The sequence below is a fragment of the Zonotrichia leucophrys genome, chromosome 15, assembly GCF_028769735.1.
Source record: "Zonotrichia leucophrys gambelii isolate GWCS_2022_RI chromosome 15, RI_Zleu_2.0, whole genome shotgun sequence".
Lineage (NCBI taxonomy): Eukaryota > Metazoa > Chordata > Aves > Passeriformes > Passerellidae > Zonotrichia > Zonotrichia leucophrys.
Window position 1 is genome coordinate 5500564 of NC_088185.1, and position 17531 is coordinate 5518094.

At 48.3% G+C, this 17531-nt stretch overlaps 1 protein-coding gene across 3 annotated transcripts in view; it reads left to right on the forward strand.

Annotated features, from left to right (window-relative positions):
- ULK1 (unc-51 like autophagy activating kinase 1) overlaps positions 1–16392 on the forward strand; it is a 75241-nt gene extending 58849 nt beyond the window's left edge. For all 3 annotated transcript variants that reach the window (XM_064726704.1, XM_064726703.1, XM_064726705.1), the window contains exons 18-29: positions 423–574; positions 1404–1487; positions 2058–2320; positions 2875–3059; positions 3846–3961; positions 4472–4615; positions 7053–7240; positions 9824–10002; positions 10131–10249; positions 11810–11967; positions 12171–12306; positions 13293–16392. In XM_064726704.1, coding sequence (XP_064582774.1) covers positions 423–574; positions 1404–1487; positions 2058–2320; positions 2875–3059; positions 3846–3961; positions 4472–4615; positions 7053–7240; positions 9824–10002; positions 10131–10249; positions 11810–11967; positions 12171–12306; positions 13293–13348 — 1780 coding nt within the window. In that variant the 3' untranslated portion in view covers positions 13349–16392. The remainder of the gene's footprint in view (positions 1–422; positions 575–1403; positions 1488–2057; positions 2321–2874; positions 3060–3845; positions 3962–4471; positions 4616–7052; positions 7241–9823; positions 10003–10130; positions 10250–11809; positions 11968–12170; positions 12307–13292) is intronic.
- The last annotated feature ends 1139 nt before the right edge of the window (positions 16393–17531 follow it).

Genomic DNA, 17531 nt, shown 5'->3' on the forward strand with positions numbered 1-17531 from the left:
TGCTCTGACTGAAGGGCATGGGGCTCAGCACAGGAGGCACTTGAATGAAGCCCTCCCAGGGCATTGTGGAGACACTGCCTACAATCAACATCTTGGACATGGCAAGATAGGAAATGTCTTGTTCAGGATTGATGTAGATCCTGCAAGCATCTGAAAAAATATCTCTGAAAAATGTCTGTCCTGTTTACAGCTAAGCTGACCTGGATTGTTCTTTTAATTTATTTGAATTGACACTCTTTTGAACAAGGGTTATCACCTTAATCTGTTTTGGTGTAGTCCTAGAACAGTGGGATTTTGATCCAGGATAAACAGTCATGAAGCTCTGCTTTTGTGGGAGTAGCTGTGTGTGTTGTGTGATGCTGTTCTCTTCCTCCTCTGCCTGGCCTCTGAGTGACCCATGTGCTGCTCTTGTCTCCTCTAAGGTCTGCTACAGTGCGGAGGTCCAGCAGTACGAGTCCTCTTGGCTTTCCCAAAACTGGTGCTTCCCCTCCTTATCCTGGAGAGCATGGATCCATGCCCAGCACTAAAAAGCTCTCCTTTGGTGGTGCCAAGCCCTTTATGCCATCGCCACAAGGTAAGATGGCAGCTGGCACGTTGCTGTCCTAATAACATCATTTGCCTCTTTCCTGTAAAGAGGGGGGTTTTGACCACCTGTAGCTGCCAGGTAGTGGAGAGTTCAGATTGTTGTGTTCCCCTGTGGTTCTTCTCCACAGATGATTTGACAAGTGTTTTGACCTCAGTAAAATGGAGAGAAAAATACCTGTTAGCCCCAGGAGAGGCAAGCTTTGCTTTGGTGCCTGCATCAAACATTTTGCTGCCCTCAGATGAGGGCGTCTGTAAGTGCAAAGTATCTTTTTACTGGCTCGGGTTGGGGTGAGAACAGATGTAAGCCAATTATTGTCAAAGCAAATTTCTGACCAGCTTTGAAAGGGCTTGAACTTCCAGACTGAAAAGTTTTGGCTGAATATCTGGTAGCCTGATCTAGATGCTGACAGGCAATTCGAGTGGAAAGGGACAAGAGAAACCCCAATGTGCAATGGATGTAATTTGTAATTTTCTGTTTTCTGTAAAAGAACAGGCTGATTTAATGAGCTGTTCTATATCACTGGTGTCTTTGATCCTCTATTTATTAGTCTCTGCTTATGGGGAAATACAGAATATTCATATTCTATTCCTCTGAACTAATAGCACTGCAAAGCTAGGCTAAAACTTGCTAAACTAATACCAGGCAGAGTTTTTTACCTCCTTTTACAGGAGTTGATGATCTTTTCATCACACAGCTAGGGCTGAGAAGATGGAAGAGATAAATGGCATCTTTCTATAAACAGGTGGTGCATAGTGCTGTTCTTGCCTATAAAAACTTAATACTGAATTAACTTATTTTCTATTTAATTCCCTCACAGTTGGAACAATCCCAGAGCAGCCCAGCCAGACTGTTATCCCATCTTCTCTTGGAGCAGAAGTGAGAAGCCGAGTTCCTGCTGCCGGTGCGTCGGTCCTTCCCTTCCTTCCTTATTGCCATGGATAATGCCAGAACTATATTCTCAGGGCATTCTAGGTTGGGTTGGGTGCTTCAGCAGCTTCTCTGGATGTTTGGCCAGCCAGGATCTCTGTGTGCTGGTGGGACTTGGGGTTGTTCCATTCACATCCTGTCAGCCAGCATCTTCCAGTGCTGACAGACTGAGGGTCACAAAAGCTCAAATTTGGGACTTGGAAGCCAATGGATTGAGTGAAGGGAAAACATCTCAAAACCTCTAACACCTCCTCTGCCAAGAGGCCTGTTTAATGTGTAGTTTCCTTGCTGCTGAGCTCTGACAGTCAAAGTTTGTGTCTCTGAATGGCAATGAAAGAAAGAAGCTGCACTTTTATGTCCCTGTTGTTCATATCTCATCCTCCCACAGACTCAAAAATGACCAGGCCTGGCAGTGCTGTGGCTCTGCTCAGTACCATGCTTAGCCCTAGAAGGTTTTGATCTGTTTGAGCTGTAGATCCTGGGACCAGGCTGTGTCTGTGTTAGGAGCAGGCAGTGATGTGGTTTGTCACTCTGTGCCCTCCAGGTTCCTTGGCACCCGAACAGTCTCCTCGAGGGATGGGCTCCCGGCTCCACAGTGCTCCCAACCTGTCAGATTTGCATTCCTGCAGGCAGAAGATAACCAAGCAGCACTCTGACCCTCTTGTTGCTCACTTTGGTCACACCCCAGTCAGCCAGCCTCTGCAGATCCACGGCCTGCAGCACTGCCGGCAGCTCCGCTCCTCACCCAAGCTCTCCGAGTTCATGCAGAGAAGCCCTTTGCCAACAATCATGGGCTCCCCTACAAAGGTGTGCCAGGAGTCTGCTCTTGAGCCTCTCACAGCTTGATCTTCTGGGTGATCTGGGGATGAGCTGCTGCAGGAGCAGATAACTCTGACCTGAATTTATCAGCACTTGCGAGGGCTGTGCAGTGATCTGTGTGAAATGGGGTGGTGTCCTGCTTCCCCTGGGCAGCAGCACTCAGCAGCTCAGCAGAGCCTGGGCTTGGAGCAGGCAGGGGAAGGAGCTCCCCAGTGGCCAGAGTGACTGGCTGGTGGGGACACAGTGACCTGGCTGTGACACAAGTGTGTGTCCAGCAGGAATCCCCAGCAGTGACAGCCCTGTGCCACATGGGGAGCAGGCACTGTGACAGCATTTCCTCTGCTTGCAAAATTCTCAGCAGTTTGTTGTCCTTTCATTTTAGCCTTTCTGGGATTAGAGACAAGTAATTGTTCAGGGTAGGATTTCTGTCCTTATTTCAGGCAGGCTGTTAAACAGTTTGATTTTGATTAACAAATGAGGACCAAGAGGAGCCTTTCTCCTTCATTTTATATACAGATCTCTGTTCTTTTTATTCTTCTTAGGCTGTGTCCCCATTTGAGTTTCCCAAAACCCCAAGTTCCCAGAATCTCCTCACCCTGTTGGCCCATCAGGGGGTCATGATGACTCCAACACGGAACAAGACCTTGCCAGATCTGAAGGAGATGGGTCATTTCCACTGCCAGCAAACTGGGCTGGGGTTGAGGCCTGTGGAAGAGATCAAGGGCAGGTGAGCTGCACTCTGCTTCATACAGTGGTGCTTCACTCCTCAGTACACGACAGATGGGGCAAATTTCAAACCCCAGCTGATGCTAAAGTTGTAGTGAGGCATCTGTAAACATTATGTAGTTACCTGCTAGCCCCTTTGGATTGCAAACAGGTATGGTGCAGACTTTAAAAGTCTTCCTCTAAAGGGACAGACCGTGGCCTGTATTTTTTAAAATGAAAGATTGTCTGCAGCTTCGCACCATGTTTAGTGTTCAGAGTTTGATCAAGTGAGGATGCAGGACTTTGTTTCCAGACAAGCAATTGCTCTCTGTGGGGCCTGTCATGGAGGAGGAGCTGTTCTGGGTGTCTCCTCCATCAAACAGTGGCACAGATCTTCAGAAGAGAGATCTGTTGGAAAGCCCCGTGCTGGCTGTCATGAGCACTGCAGGATAGAAGGTCACTCAGGTGCTGCTGTGAAGTTTTTCTTACATCCCTCTCTGCACACACTGCAGCTTTCCCCAGTGTTCTGGAGGAATCCTCTGATACTAATTTTCATTCTTTTCAACAAAAACAAATTGTGTTGTATTAACATAGTAAGGACTTGCATTATTGTAGTTAATCATGATAGTTTTGTGCTTTCTACAAGTAGCAGGAGGTGCTTCAGAGGCTCTGTTGAAAGAGTGGTTTTTTCAACTCCAGACTGTTTGCTGTGTAGTGTTAAGTGGCTCTGGAGCAGGAATAGCACAAAGAAGTGAAGTTAGCTGACGCCTGTTGACTTTCAGCATCACGTTGTCTGTACTCTTTTTAGATCTCTGAGCACGGGCAGGCTCACTGACCTGCTCCTCAAGGCAGCCTTTGGGGCACAGATCTCAGAAGCTGGCAGCAGCGACAGCCTGAACAATGAGAAGCCGATGGAGATTGCAGGTAGGTGGGGAGGCCAGGCAGGTCTGGCAGGATGTCCTGGGCTGGGTTTGCCTGCATCCCTCCTGCTTTGGGAGGCTGCTCTGCCGGTGGCTCTTGGCACGGGAAGCGCCGTGTGTGAGGAGTGCAGTGGTGTTTGCTTTCCCCTGCTCTGTGGGCTGTGTGTGCTGTGTAGCTGCTGCCTAGTGGTGTGATTTTTGTAGGCAGGGCTTCCTCTTGTGGCCCCTTGTGAGTGTGATAACCTGTGGCAGCGGTGGCTCGGTGCCAGGCGGCTCGGTGTGAATGGCTCTGCAGGGTGGGTGTTCTGGGCGTGCAGGCAGGCAGCGAGGAGGGAGAGCAGCTGCAGCAGCGGCTGGCACTGCCCCGTGGTGCTGGGGGTGCCCCAGTGCCCGTGCTGGTGCCCGCTGTGTGCCAGGAGAGTCTGCAGGAGAGGAACGCACCCGCTGGGCGGGGCACGGTGCTCTGAGTAACCTTCCTGTAATGCCGGTCTGCACCTTTCAACTGTCTCCCCAGCTCCCTCAGGTGCTTACGGAGGGACCCTGCACTCTGGTGCCCGGGCTGGGGGCTCTGCCAGCCCATCCCCAGTGATTTTTACTGTCGGATCCCCTCCCAGTGGAACAACCCCCCCACAGACCACGAGGACCAGGATGTTTTCAGGTAAAGGGCCGATACCTACCTGCCTGTTCCAGTGGGAGTGCCTGGGGGCAGAGAGATGTGCGGTGCTCCTTGCTGCAGGGCACTGGTGATGGCAGAAGGCTGCTCAGAGCAATCTGTAAGAGCTCAGCTGGTCCCAGCACCTTTGAGGTTCTAGTGCTGGCTCCTGCCAACCCCAGTTGTTGCTGCTGTTTGCACTGGCATTAGTGCCAGAGTGGTTTTCCAGTACTGTAAGAGACAGGCAAACTTTTACTTCATTGCTCTCTGCTTCAGGAGTAGTGCTGCAGCTGTTCACAGAACCACTGTTGCTGAGAGGTCAACAAATGTAAAGATTGTGTTGTGTTCTGACTCTTCTCCCTGTGGGTTTTGGATGAGCTATAAAAGATGAGTGTGCCTATCTGTGCCCAACAATTTCAGTGCACAAGGACTGTTGGGAAGGGGCCAGGAGGGCTCTGTGTGCAGAATTATTAGAGGTGTTACTTATGCTCTAAACTGCTTAGGTAGGAGATGGGGAGATGCACTCCTGCTTGGAGATACTCCTTGGAAGACACCAGGGCTGTGGTGATTGGCCCTTTTGGGATAGAGTGTCTGGGAGCTGGAGTCTCTGTTCAGTTTAAGAAAATGTTTGGACACATTTTGATTTGCATATTTGGCTTGTTTGGTTTTTTGTATTGCCTGTTCCTCATCTGAATGTACTTGAGTCTGTTGTCCTCAATTACTGCAGGGAAAGTTTGGATGTGACCATGAATAAGCTGCTTGACTGGGATGGGGTACATGTGGGCTTGGTTCCTGTGTATAACTTGCATTTCCATCCTAACTAAAACCACTCATGTCTTTGATTGCCTGGCAGATTGGAACCACAATTCATTCTTTGTCTCATTTATTTGGAGAGTGAGCTTTAAGACTCTTAAAAACTGAGGGGCCTGTAGCACAGTGGGGTTACTGTCCTGGCTACAGCCTCCAGCTGCTATTGCAATGTGATGGATAGAGGATTCAGAGTTCCTGTGTTGCTTTTCAGGGATAATCACAATCTGGAAGCAGATCCAAACACCAGATTTTAGCAGGTTGATCCTCAGGTGCTCAGGGATATCAGATGGGAGGGCTGGAATAGGAGTTTGAAAGTGAACCTGCAGCACACACAGTGTTAGGTCAGGGTGACCAAAGCAATGCTGCAGGACAAGCTTTGTTTATTAGGCCTGTGCAGGAACTCTTCATGCTATAGTTAATGCACAAAGTTAATGGTGGAAAGGGGAGACTTGAAAGCTGAAACTTTTCACCCCAAGTGCTTGCACAAGCCATGAGTAAGGACAGTACTAAAGGCAGAGCCTTTCTGTGAATCATCCCAACAATTTCTGCAAACAACCTCTTGGAATTACAGGGCACCCAGAGTGTGATGTTGTAGGTGCTTTCTTCTCCTGTCTCTGAGGGAACTGGAAATACTCTGCCTGTCTTTGATGATCCTCTTGGCTTTGAAGCATTGCTGCAAACATGGAAAGAGCTTTTGGGAGGAAAAGAGGCTGTGCCTCTCTGCAGATCAGTTCTGCATTATTATATTGCTGAACCCTTAGAAGGCAGGGTAGGGCAGTAAATTAAACCTGTGGTTAGAAGAGAAACATCTTCCTCCCAAGGACCAGTGAGAGTGGAGAATGCCACCTGGGTAGAATTAGCACATTGTTGGAGCTGGCATTGGCATCCCCCATCAGACAGAATGTTTCCCTCTGTGGCAGTGTGCCAGGGGTGGGAAAGCCTCTGGAAATGGTGAATGTATTGTGAGACAAAATCTCCTTTGTGCTCCTAGGGTGGATTCAGTGGTCAAGAAGGGGAAAAGCTGATGGTGAGGGAATTGTCTGATGGACACCACACCTACAGGCTCTCCAGAACCCTGGGGTTAGGGTCTTGACTCACTGGTCACTCATTCTCTGCCCAGTCTCTTATTTATAAAGAGGAGAAAGCAAAAGTGCAGGGCATTAATGGAAAACTCTCCTGGCTTGCATACAGGATGTTCTAGACCCATCATTTATCAGAGTGCTCATTCAGTGACAGTAATAGCAAAAGGCAGGGAGCCAGGGTTCAAACTGTGCTGCTCCATGGTGGGGAAGTTGGCTTTGACAGTGTATGATAAAGATCAGCCCAAGATATTGTGGCAGGATTCAAAAAAAAGGTTTAGCCAAAAAAAGGGTAAAGAATTTCTTCTGAGTTGTCTCTGTAAATGATCATCATTCTTAAATCTGCCTGAGCTTGTCAGCTGGTCTGAGTCACTGAGTGGGGAGTGGTTGTTCTGCATCCAGAGTCCTTGCATCTTCCTCACAAGTACCTCTTGCTAGCTCCTGTCAGATCCAGGATCCTGAATCCTACAGAATTCTCTCTTCTGCATGAGGAATGTCTGCCTGACCTGCTGTTAATACCTCCAGTTAATTCCTTTGTCTGTTTTTCTTCACAGTGGGCTCTTCCAGCTCTCTCAGTTCTGGAGGCTCCTTCAGTGGGAGGCACTTGGCAGTGGGAGCTGCAGGGGAGGCCCTGGAGGGCCCCTCAAGTCTCCGGTACACTTTTGCTGATCCCATCACTGCCAACCTGGAAGGTGCTGTCACATTTGAGGCACCAGAGCTGCCTGAAGAGACCCTCATGGAGGTGGGTGTGTTATATCCCAGGGGCAAAGGACAGGGGAATAAAAGTAAAGCTTTTATTAAATCCATGCTTTGCTTCCAGAGGTGGAGCAAACAATACAGCAAGTTCCAAGAGAGCAAGGCCAGGGAAATGTTCAGAAAGCTCAGGGTATATTTAGCACCAAGCCCTTTAGTCCATGTAACAGCCTGTGAGTGGGGTTAAAATTCCCCATTCCCCAAAGCTGAAATTGCAGCTTGAAAGATCTGTTATCCAGTTTTGTATTAAGGGCCTCTGAAGCCAGGCCTCTGCCTGCTCTGGGGCTCTCCCTTTTTCAAAGGCTCAGCATTAGTCCTGGCTGACTGAGAACATGAGTAGCTCAGTGTGTCAGGTGCCTGCCTGCTGCACCTGGGGAGTCAGCAGTGATCTGGTCTCTGCTGAAAGGATCTGCAAACAAAGTAAACCTGACACTTCTGTTCCTGCTGGGGGAGGGGGGTACACTGTGTTCTGCACCAGAAGAGCTGAACCAGATTGTGGAGCTGAAAGGCTGCCAGGCTCCCCTTCTCTGCAGGCTGAGGCAGAGCAAATGCTGTTATAGCTGGGATATATTTGAAATGTAGGTCAGGCTGCCCATTTGCAGTGAAGGTGGGAGGCAGATTCAGTCACGCTTTTGGCTCTGCTTGTGATACCTCCTTGGGCTGTCTGGGACTGGAGAAGGCTCTTTGTGTCTGACACTTGCTGGTGTTGCTGAAAACCCCAAGATACCAAGAGAGATATGCACACATTGTTTTAAGGATGTGGGTTTGCTCTTCTGCTTCAGATTTTGTTGAGCTCATGTTTTCTGTCAGTTCTGCATTGGATTGCATTTGTTGGCTTCATTACCTGTGAAGCCACAGGGCAAAGGCTTCCAGCCATGATGTGATCACAATGGCAGTCAGTTTAACTGAGCATCCTACCTGGGTGAGGTGACAGAAGTTTGGGGCCCTGCCAGCTGCCACCACTTCAGATGCTGCTCTGAAGAGAAGTGTCCTAAGGAAGTATCAGTTGATCTTGGAATAGCACTCAGCTTCTCTGGCTGTAATGACTCATTTGGCTATAGTTGTTGTTTCTGCTGAGCACAGTAATCTGTTTGCATGTCACAAAACCTTTACAGCAGATTTCAAGACCCTTTTGTGCTCTGTGGAATTGGCCAGAATGCAAACCTGGCAGGTTTTCTGCTTTCTGCTCATCTTTCAGGGCACTGAAGTCTCACTGTTTAGGTGCCCTTGTTTATCTTGAGCAGCACTGTTGCATTTGGATGGATGGTTCTTCTGTCTTTTGTGAAAGTTTCTTTAGGTGCAGCCAAGACATAGTGGAGGCTGGGGCTTAGTTTCTTTTGCAGTGCTCTAAAACACAGTACAGAGATGGCTACAGAAGACTTGTGATGGCAAATGAGGCCATAAATGCCAGCACAGTTTACAGAAGCTGACTGTAGGCAGAGGAAGGACTGCCTGTGGTTTAGAGATAAGAGTGTGAACCTGCAAGATCTCAGCAGTTTCCTGCTCTGCCACAAACTTCTTGTATGACTTGATAATTACTTAATCTCCAAGTTCCTTCTCTGCTTTTAAAGAAAATTGAGGAAGATGGAGATAACACTTCCTCACCATACTGGACTGTCCAGGTAGCAAGGTGGTGGGAGGGAGAGATTCATGTTCCAGATAGTCAAAGCTGCCTGAGCAGCCCAGTACCTGAGCCAGTGAAGGAAAGAAAGCAGCTCTCAGATCTTGAACATGGGGATTTCCTGGTAAATTCATGTAGGAAACATCCTTACCCTCTTTGAGAGAACTGAGCCAGTGACTCTTTGAGGACCAGGTTACCCACTTCTCAGCAGAGAGTAAACAATGAAGTTGGCATCTGACCCAGGCAGCAATTCACTTTGCAGACCCACAGGCATTCAGATTTTCCACAAATACAAACTTCCCAGAACTGGCTGCAGTGACTTAAGCAATGCAGCTTCCCAGAAGTGGGATAATCCCCTTTGATCTGTAACAGCAGAGGAACAACTGCTCTGAAATGACCACAGCACTTGGTGTGAGCACTTCCCTCACCAGCTGGGCAGGAGTTGCAGATAGAGGGTTGTCCTTGCTGTCTCCTCAAAGAACCTCACCCAAGGCTCACTGCACTGAGCTGGGAGGGGATGAAGGCTGGGATGTGGGGTTGGAGACACTTCATTGGCAGCTTTATATGGTGTAGGAGGTTTTCACTCTCATGAAATCCACATTGGCATTGCTGTAGTGGGAACAAGAGCCGGGCTTATGGTGCAGATGGTCTCTCCCCCTTCCTGGCTGACTTCTGAAAGAATCCCACAGAGCTGGGATGCTCCTTGGGGAGGGAGCTTGTAATTTTAGAGTAAGCCTCTAAAAAGCTTCTCCAGGGAGCTGTCTAGAAGTTTCTAGCCTGGGACTGTTGTTTGCTGCTGTTACTGTGCAAGAGGAACCGGTGCAGGCTGAGCTTGGCCCAGAGCAGAGCTGCAAGGGGCTCTGGGTGTTGTTTCTGTAGCTGGAGTGGGTTGCTGGCAGAGCTCAGGTGAGCTCAGCTTGCCTGTAACCCCCCCCGGCATCCCTCCAACAGCAGGAGCACACGGACATCCTGCGCAGCCTGCGCTTCACGCTGGCCTTCGTGCACTATGTGATGGAGATCGCTGCTCTCAAGGGCAGCTCCAGTGACATGGGCAGCTCGGTGACATCTGAGTACCAGCTCCAGGAGAGCGTGGTGGCCGACCAGATCAGCCTCCTGAGCCGGGAGTGGAGGTAAGGACTGGCAGAGCTGCTCCTCTCCCAGGGCTTGTCCCTGCCTCCCACCCCACACATCCTCAGGTACCCGCAGTCCTTGGGGACACAGAGCTGCTGTCACACTGCTCTGTCTGCTTTCCTTGCAGCTATGCAGAGCAGCTCGTGCTGTACCTGAAAGTGGCAGAACTTCTGTCCTCAGGGCTGCAGATGGCCATAGAGCAGATCAAAGCTGGCAAGCTGTGCCTCTCCTCCACCGTCAAGCAAGGTAAGGGGCTGCTGCACTCATGGGGCAAAGGGCTCAATGGAGTTATTAAAAGTGTCACAGACAGTATGGAGGGAGTGGAGTGAGTGTGAACCCCACCAGGGTGGTGGGGGCTCATTTGTGATTGTCCCCTTGCACAGCTGGATCTTTATTCACATGAGTACATTCCTCTTTTGACACTGACCTTATGCCTCAGAGCTATTGTCATGCTCCTGTGAGACTCTTCAGCACTAATTGTAAGGGGGATGTATCTTATCTGATTCCTTGTATATCTCTGTCTTAGGTGCTAATGTGTACTTGATGTAAGCTCAGCTTAATTACACAGTGCATGTCCTAGGAAGTGCTTACTCAGCAAATAGGGACTTGTCCTGGCAGTGATGATTTTTCAAGTGAAACAAAAACACAGGAAGTGGAGTACTGGTAATGCCAGAGTCACTTCTTCACTGGTGTTGCAGCTTTACATTTGCTTCTGACTGGCTGTGGTGAGAGCTGGCTGTGAGTCAGTGATAAGAAAAAAATAATTTTTGAACTCCCATTGTAATATTACTGAGGGAGCTTTTGGAAGTACTTGAAATACTTGACCCACCAGCCACCTACCCTGAGAGCTTTGTCTTTGCAAAGTGCTGCCTTGGGATGGGCTGTAAAAAATGGAAGTTAAATATGAATTGCACACATATGTTGTAGCAGGCAGTGTGGAGCAATATACACCAGATTTAGCTACACATCTTCCACAAGTTCAGGCTAACAGGAAAGTTGTCATAACCCAAATAAATCACTTCTTTTCAGAGCAGATTGCAGCTTCTGGATTTGTAGTGTTGTTTCTCCTTCAGTGTGTGGGAATTGGGCAAGGCTGGCTTGTCTTTGTTTCATGCAGCATGGGGATTTTCAAATGTGTGTGTAGGAGTTAGTACTCATCAGATGTTGGTGGGAGTTTGTGTTCAGTACTCTGTGTAGATCATGCCATGTAGCTAGGGAGACTCAGCCTGTGGCTTCCCTTGCAGTTGTGGATTATTTAATCACTCAGAGCCATATCTGATTCCTGATTCCCTGTTCTGTAACCTGCCTGCACAAGCTGCTGTGCTTCAGGAGAGGAGGTGGCCTTTCACAGCCATCAGTGTCCTTCCTCAGTGGGACAGGAGATTCCCTTGCTTAGCCAGTGCTGCTGATCCACACTCCAGGAGCTCCCACGTGTGAGCCATGCAGCCCCTCACAGCACCCATGGAGCAGCAGGAGCTCTGACTCTGCTGCTGGTGTGTGACACATCCTGTGCAGAGCAAACTGCTCCTGCCTGTGTCTGCTGGGGGAAACAAAAATACACCCAGCCTCAGGTGAACCACACTTGTGTAGGAGCTGCCATGTGCAGGTTTATAAATGGTGAAGGTGACAGAAGAAAGGGAAAAAGCCCTCTTGGTGCAGGGATTTCCTGCCAGTCTCTTGGCTTTAACAGAACCCTGTTGTCTGCAGGTTAATCCTTTGGGGTCCTGTATATGGGAATTGGGAGGCACAGGGAGAATTGTGAGTAAAAACCATTTCTTTCTAAAGTATTTCTTTCTTTTACTGTAGTTGTGAAGAAGCTAAATGAGCTTTACAAATCCAGTGTATCCTCCTGCCACTGCCTCAACATGAGACTGCAGAGGTTCTTCTTGGACAAACAGAAGCTCATGGATCGGATCAACAGCATCACTGCAGAGAAGCTCATCTTCAGCTATGCTGTGCAAATGGTACAAACCCACATTTCCAGAGACTGGGGATAGCACAGAGCAGTGTTGGGCATTTGTGGTTCCTGCTGGTGGCCTTAGCAGCTGGTTCCTCTCATGATGCTCCATCTGGAGGCTGGGCAAGGGGGTTGTCCATGCAGCTGAGGGGCTGGGAAAGCTGGGCCTGCTCTGGGAATGAGCTCTTGGCACTGGGTTGTTGCCCTCAGGTGCAGTCTGCAGCCCTGGATGAGATGTTCCACCACAGAGAGGACTGTGCACAGAGGTACCACAAGGCTCTGCTGCTAATGGAGGGGCTCCTGAACATCATCACTGAACAGGGAGACATAGAAAACATCAGTAAATGTGAGTATTAGGTGACTTTTTGCTGGTTCCTCAACTAGAACATGTGGACTTTTTAGGTGCATGGATTTAGGTGCATGGATCAGAAATTTCAGCTCCCAGCACCATTTTTTTTCCTTTGGCTACATCTTGGTGGACATAGCAGAGATCTCTTGGCTTGTTACAGCTCCTCACAGCCTGTCCTCCTGCTTTCCCAGCAGAAAAACTGATAGAAATGCAGGTCCCTGTTCTGAGCCACATTTTGAGAGCTTCCCATGCAGAGCAGTAGCCAGCACTTTGTTGGAACTTTGGATGTGTGAAAAGAACTCTCTGAAGGAAGTGGTTTGGCGGCAGCAGCCGGGGCCTGGGGTTGGTTTCCAGCCAGAACCATCCCTCTGCCCACAGCACTTGGGAACGTGAACCTGCAGTGGCTGCAGGGCAGAGGTGGCTGCTCAGCGCAGCAGGGGCTCCTTCCAGCACATCTCTGAACCAGGACTGCTCACCTGCCTGGTTCCCCAGCCCTGAGACACAAACTCTCCTTATCAGCAGGTGCTTGCTGTAGCAGTGAAAGCTGAGCTCTGACCTTTGTGCTGTCCTTGGGCCTCCTCTCCCAGGCAGTCTGCTGCTCCAGGCTGTCCCCTCTCCAGTGCTCTCCCTGTCCCCTGAGGGCTGTTACTCCATCTGGAGGGGAAGGGACTGACTCACTGCTCTGAGCACACTTTCCCTGCCCTTATGCTGGGGTTTAATCACCTCTGTCACTCACCTCCCACTGCAGGTGGTGAGAAGAGGGGATGGGGGATAACCATCATCTGTTGGAGCTTGGCTGTCTCTTCCCAGGATGTTTCTGGTCAGGTCTTCACTGGCCTCATTGGTACCTGGTGATGATTCTCAAAGTTCTGCTTAGATTTATTGAAATTCTGCTGTTTTCCCTTTTTTGTTCAGTCTCCAGTGGTGGTGTTTACATTGGCAGGAAAATGAGAGGCTGATTGCTTGTGCTGTTCTTTCCCCAGGTAAGCTGTGCATCGAGCGCAGGCTGTCAGCTCTGCTGTCGGGGTTCTGTGCCTGACTCCAGTGGTGTTGTCCTTCACACACCTCACCCCAGCTGATTGCTTTGTCCCCAACAGCCTGTGCTGTGGTGGGAAACCACTCTGGTAGGACACCTGGAGGATGGACTGCTCACTGTTCTGGTTTTGGACGTTTTGGGAAGTTGTTCCACAGACTCAGATTCCTTTGTGGGGACGTGTGACTGCAGCAAGCACAAATATTTCCCTGCCCAAAGGCCTGGGTGAAGACATAGCTAATGTGGAAAGGTCTCCCTCGTTGTCAGAGGGGGTGAAGGATAGAAATCTGCTTCTTCCCAGCACTTTGAAGGATAAGACTGCTGCCTATCCCTCTTGCTTAAGAACAGGGTATTCCAGTGCTGTGTCCATTGCAGGCAATGGATGTGCTGAAACTGCTGGCTTCAGTTGATGTCCGAGTGTGTCATTCAGACATAAAGGCCAGTCTGCGTACTTTCCCCTTCCCAGCTGAGAGCCAGGCATCTTCAAGCTCCCTGGCAACAACAAAGGCTCCCCTCCACTCTCTCCTTTGTCCTTTCTCCTTGTGTTTATGCCTTGGAGTGCTTGGAGAGGAGGGAGTTGACGTTGTGAAGTAGCTCCCACCTCAACAGACTCGCTGAGTGAGGCAGAGGATGTGTGGCTGCTGGGAAGCTTGGAAATCTCATGGCTGCTGTGTGGGCTCCCTGTCTGCCTGCCTGGATGGGCAAACAACACAGAGAAAGGGGCTGTGCAGGAAACAGGAGGGCAACAGAAAGGGTCACACTCCTGTGTTTGTAAGAAGCCAAAATGAATCCGTTCCTCCCTTGGTCCCCCGGCTCAGAGGGATCAATGTGAAAGACTCGTGGCTGTTGAGCTCTCCTGTCAGCACGTTCCTACCTGAGGAAGCACTAGCACTGTCCTGCTTTCAGCTGTTGGCTCAATAACCCCTTCCCTGGAGCCCCCCAAACTGAAAACACTAGCTTTGTGAATCAAAGGAGCACTTTACACACTATGGGAACTTTGAGAAGTTGACTTTGCATCACACAACAACCCAGGAACATCACGACTGTTAGGAATGCTGTTCTTTTTATTCCTTTCCTTGCTTCCTGGTTGTTTTATTGCACTACGTGTGTGCGTATATTAATATGTATTCCTGAGAGTGAATATATATTGATATTGATATGGTTTGTGTGTAACTGTACGTATTTAACTGTACTGTATCTCGTGAGTGTGAGGCAAAGAGCACTGCAGAGTCTGTGCTGTTCCTCCTCCACACCAGGCAAAGCTGACTTGCAGTCTGGCAGTACCAAGATTTGTTTTTTATTTAAATGTTCTTTTAAGGACAGTCATTACAAAGCTCCATGCTTTTTAAGAGCTGAAGAACAGGCGTTAGGATCCCACACACTTGGAAACGCATTTTTAAAGAAGTGTTACTTGCTGCTTTGTTTTTGTTTGTTGGGTTTTGGTTTTTGTTTTTTTTTTATATAAAGAAATCCCGTTCAGTTTTATGTTCAGCATTTCTTTCAAGGAGACTCTGTAGCCAAATGCGACTGTGGGTGTGAGTGGCTGGAGTTCTGGGTGAGGCTTGGGGTGCTGTGAGCATGTGTGTGAGAGGGGAGCTGCCTGCCTTCCATCTGTCTGTGAGAGATGAGTGTGAGTTCCAGAGTCGTGGCAGTGTTGTGGTAGAGCTGGGCAGAAAAGCATCTTTGAAAGCAACACAAAACCTCAGGCTTAGTTTTTGGGGATCTAAAAATATTTTGCACCAGTGGTTAAGTCCTCATTGCTTTTTTTTCCTCTCAAGATTGGCACGTTCAGTGTGATACTTTACAAGAGTTTCAGGAGCAACTCCATGGGCTTTGGAGCTGGCACTGCATTTGGCAACATGGGTGTTTCTGTTCACAGAGCAGAAGTGCCAATAAAGAAATTTAAAAATATTTCCAATTGCCCCGACCAGGGAAGCTTAAGTGTAGCTTTCACAAATGCTTCAGTATTTGGCTCACAGTTTGCTGCTTCTGTGGCCATTTGTGCTTGTGCCTGGGAAAAAAAGGAGAAACAAAAAGACAGAAACAACCAACCTCCCCAGCCTGTTGTGGACAGCAATGCCGAGGAGCCCCAGACTGCTGCAGAAAGGCTTTGGCCAGCTGTGCAAAGGGCTACACTGCAGCACAGGAGCACCAGCCAGGACTGACTCTGTTCTACCCAGCCCTGCGCCCCAGAGCTCGGGCACAGCCCCCAGGAGAGGCCCAGCCCGGACCCACATCTGCTGCCCCAGTGAGCTGTGTGTGTGGCAAGCTCAGCACTAACCTTCCAGCTGTACTTCATTACTTGAATGTATCAAAATCGTCCACATTCAATGTATACAAGTATATATTGCTCCAAAAAATAATTAAAAATTGTGGTTTACAGACCTACAACTGATATATATGTATGTGTTTGTGTATATACATGCAAGGCTGTGTGTGTGTGTATGTGTGTGCATGGGTAGAGATACACACACAAACACAAACGTGTATATATATGTTTTTTTTTCTCTCAATACTTGAAACTTAGCCACTGTGCTTGAATTAAAAAAAAGAAAAAAAAAACCAACAAAAAATACACACAAAATAACCCCAAAAGTAGGGGAAGAAAAAAAAAATAAAGGTGATTTATTTTGCCATCACTTTGGTGACTTTCTTTTTTATCTAACTGCATGTAGCGTGAAACCAACTTTTTTGGTGAAAAATATTTATTGCTTTGTAGACAATAAGGTATGCAAAAAAAGAAGAAAAAAAAAAAGAAAGAAAGCACCCCAAAAACCAACCCCCAACCATTGCTGAAGTTGCTAGTGTAGTCCACCTGCTATTGTCATGGCTTTGTTGCTGTTGCAGCGTTTGTGTCAGGCGTCTTTAATAGATTCAAGAAACCTCAGTCTGATTACACGTACCTTCAGGTTTGTGAGAGCGTATGATGATGTTCTTTATAAGGTAATGCTTGATACTTTGTCAACATTTTTTATTTGTGTTTTGTGTGACATTTTTTTTTTTTGGCTTTAAATTGTACAACACCGATTTAAGACAATAAAATTGATTTGAAATTGTTAGTGGCCTGTTTTCAGTCCTTTATGATCCTGTTCATGTGGCATCTGAGTGAAGCATTTATAATGTGTGTGGTTCTACCTGCCTCAACTTTTGGGTAAAAAAGGGGTGTTTTCTGCCCCCTGATCACAGCAGGTGAAGCTTGGGGCACAGAAAAGCCACCTTTCCTGAATTCACATGAAGCCTGTGAATTTGGGAAAGTTGAAGCCAGTTGCTGGGTGGGAGCTGCAGTTCCTGTTTTTTCTTCCATACTACCTATCCTCTCCTGCTGCAGTGGTTAGGAGCTGTCACAAGCTGATAGCAGCCAGTTGGATGCTTAAATTCCATCCATATTTCAGTATTTGTAGGATTATACTGTCAGAATCAGCAAGCTTGTTGCTGAACAAAGAAGGGACTTGAAGTGTGATATCATGATAACATTTGAGTATTTTTAATTCACATTAAATATTTTCCTGCTGTGTTTGTATGCATTGCAGTTCGTTTTTTGAACAGAGCAGGCACCTGGCTTAGAATTCTTTTGCCCCCATAGCTTTGCCAAAGGTCACTGAACATGGCAAAAGGGACAGTGAAGATGCTGAGTGTTGGTCCTGACTTCAGTGCAGGACAGGTCCCTGTTCTGTCTGGATTGGAATACTCTAGGAGAAAAAGCTAAGCCCTGCATCTGGGATGTGGGAGAGGTGCTGAATTAATTAGTCCAGTCCTTCTATTCTTGCCACAGAAATTTCAGCCACACAGCTGTAAACTTTCAGAAGCCAAATACCATAATTGCACCAAACATTTCCCAAAACTCCACTTGCTGAACTCCATGTGTTTTTGTTGCCCATGAGCATCACTGGGGAAAGTCTTGCCCACCAGGCTCATGTGATGCAGCATCAGCCCACAATGTTGTGGTTTTGTAAGACAAAAAATCTTATTTCAAAATCATCATTTACCATGAGCTGGAATTGGTTTTTTTCCTTGCTCTGTCCTGTTTATAACCTCTGTTTCTGGCCCCTGCCTTTCCCACCCCAGGGAATTGCTCTGTGAGAACAGCCCTGCCTAGAAACGCTGGGCTCTTGCTGATGCTGGCTCACATGCAGGGACAGTGGATCCTTTCTCCCTGCAGGGCTGCAGCACCATCAGTGCTGGGGGCAAC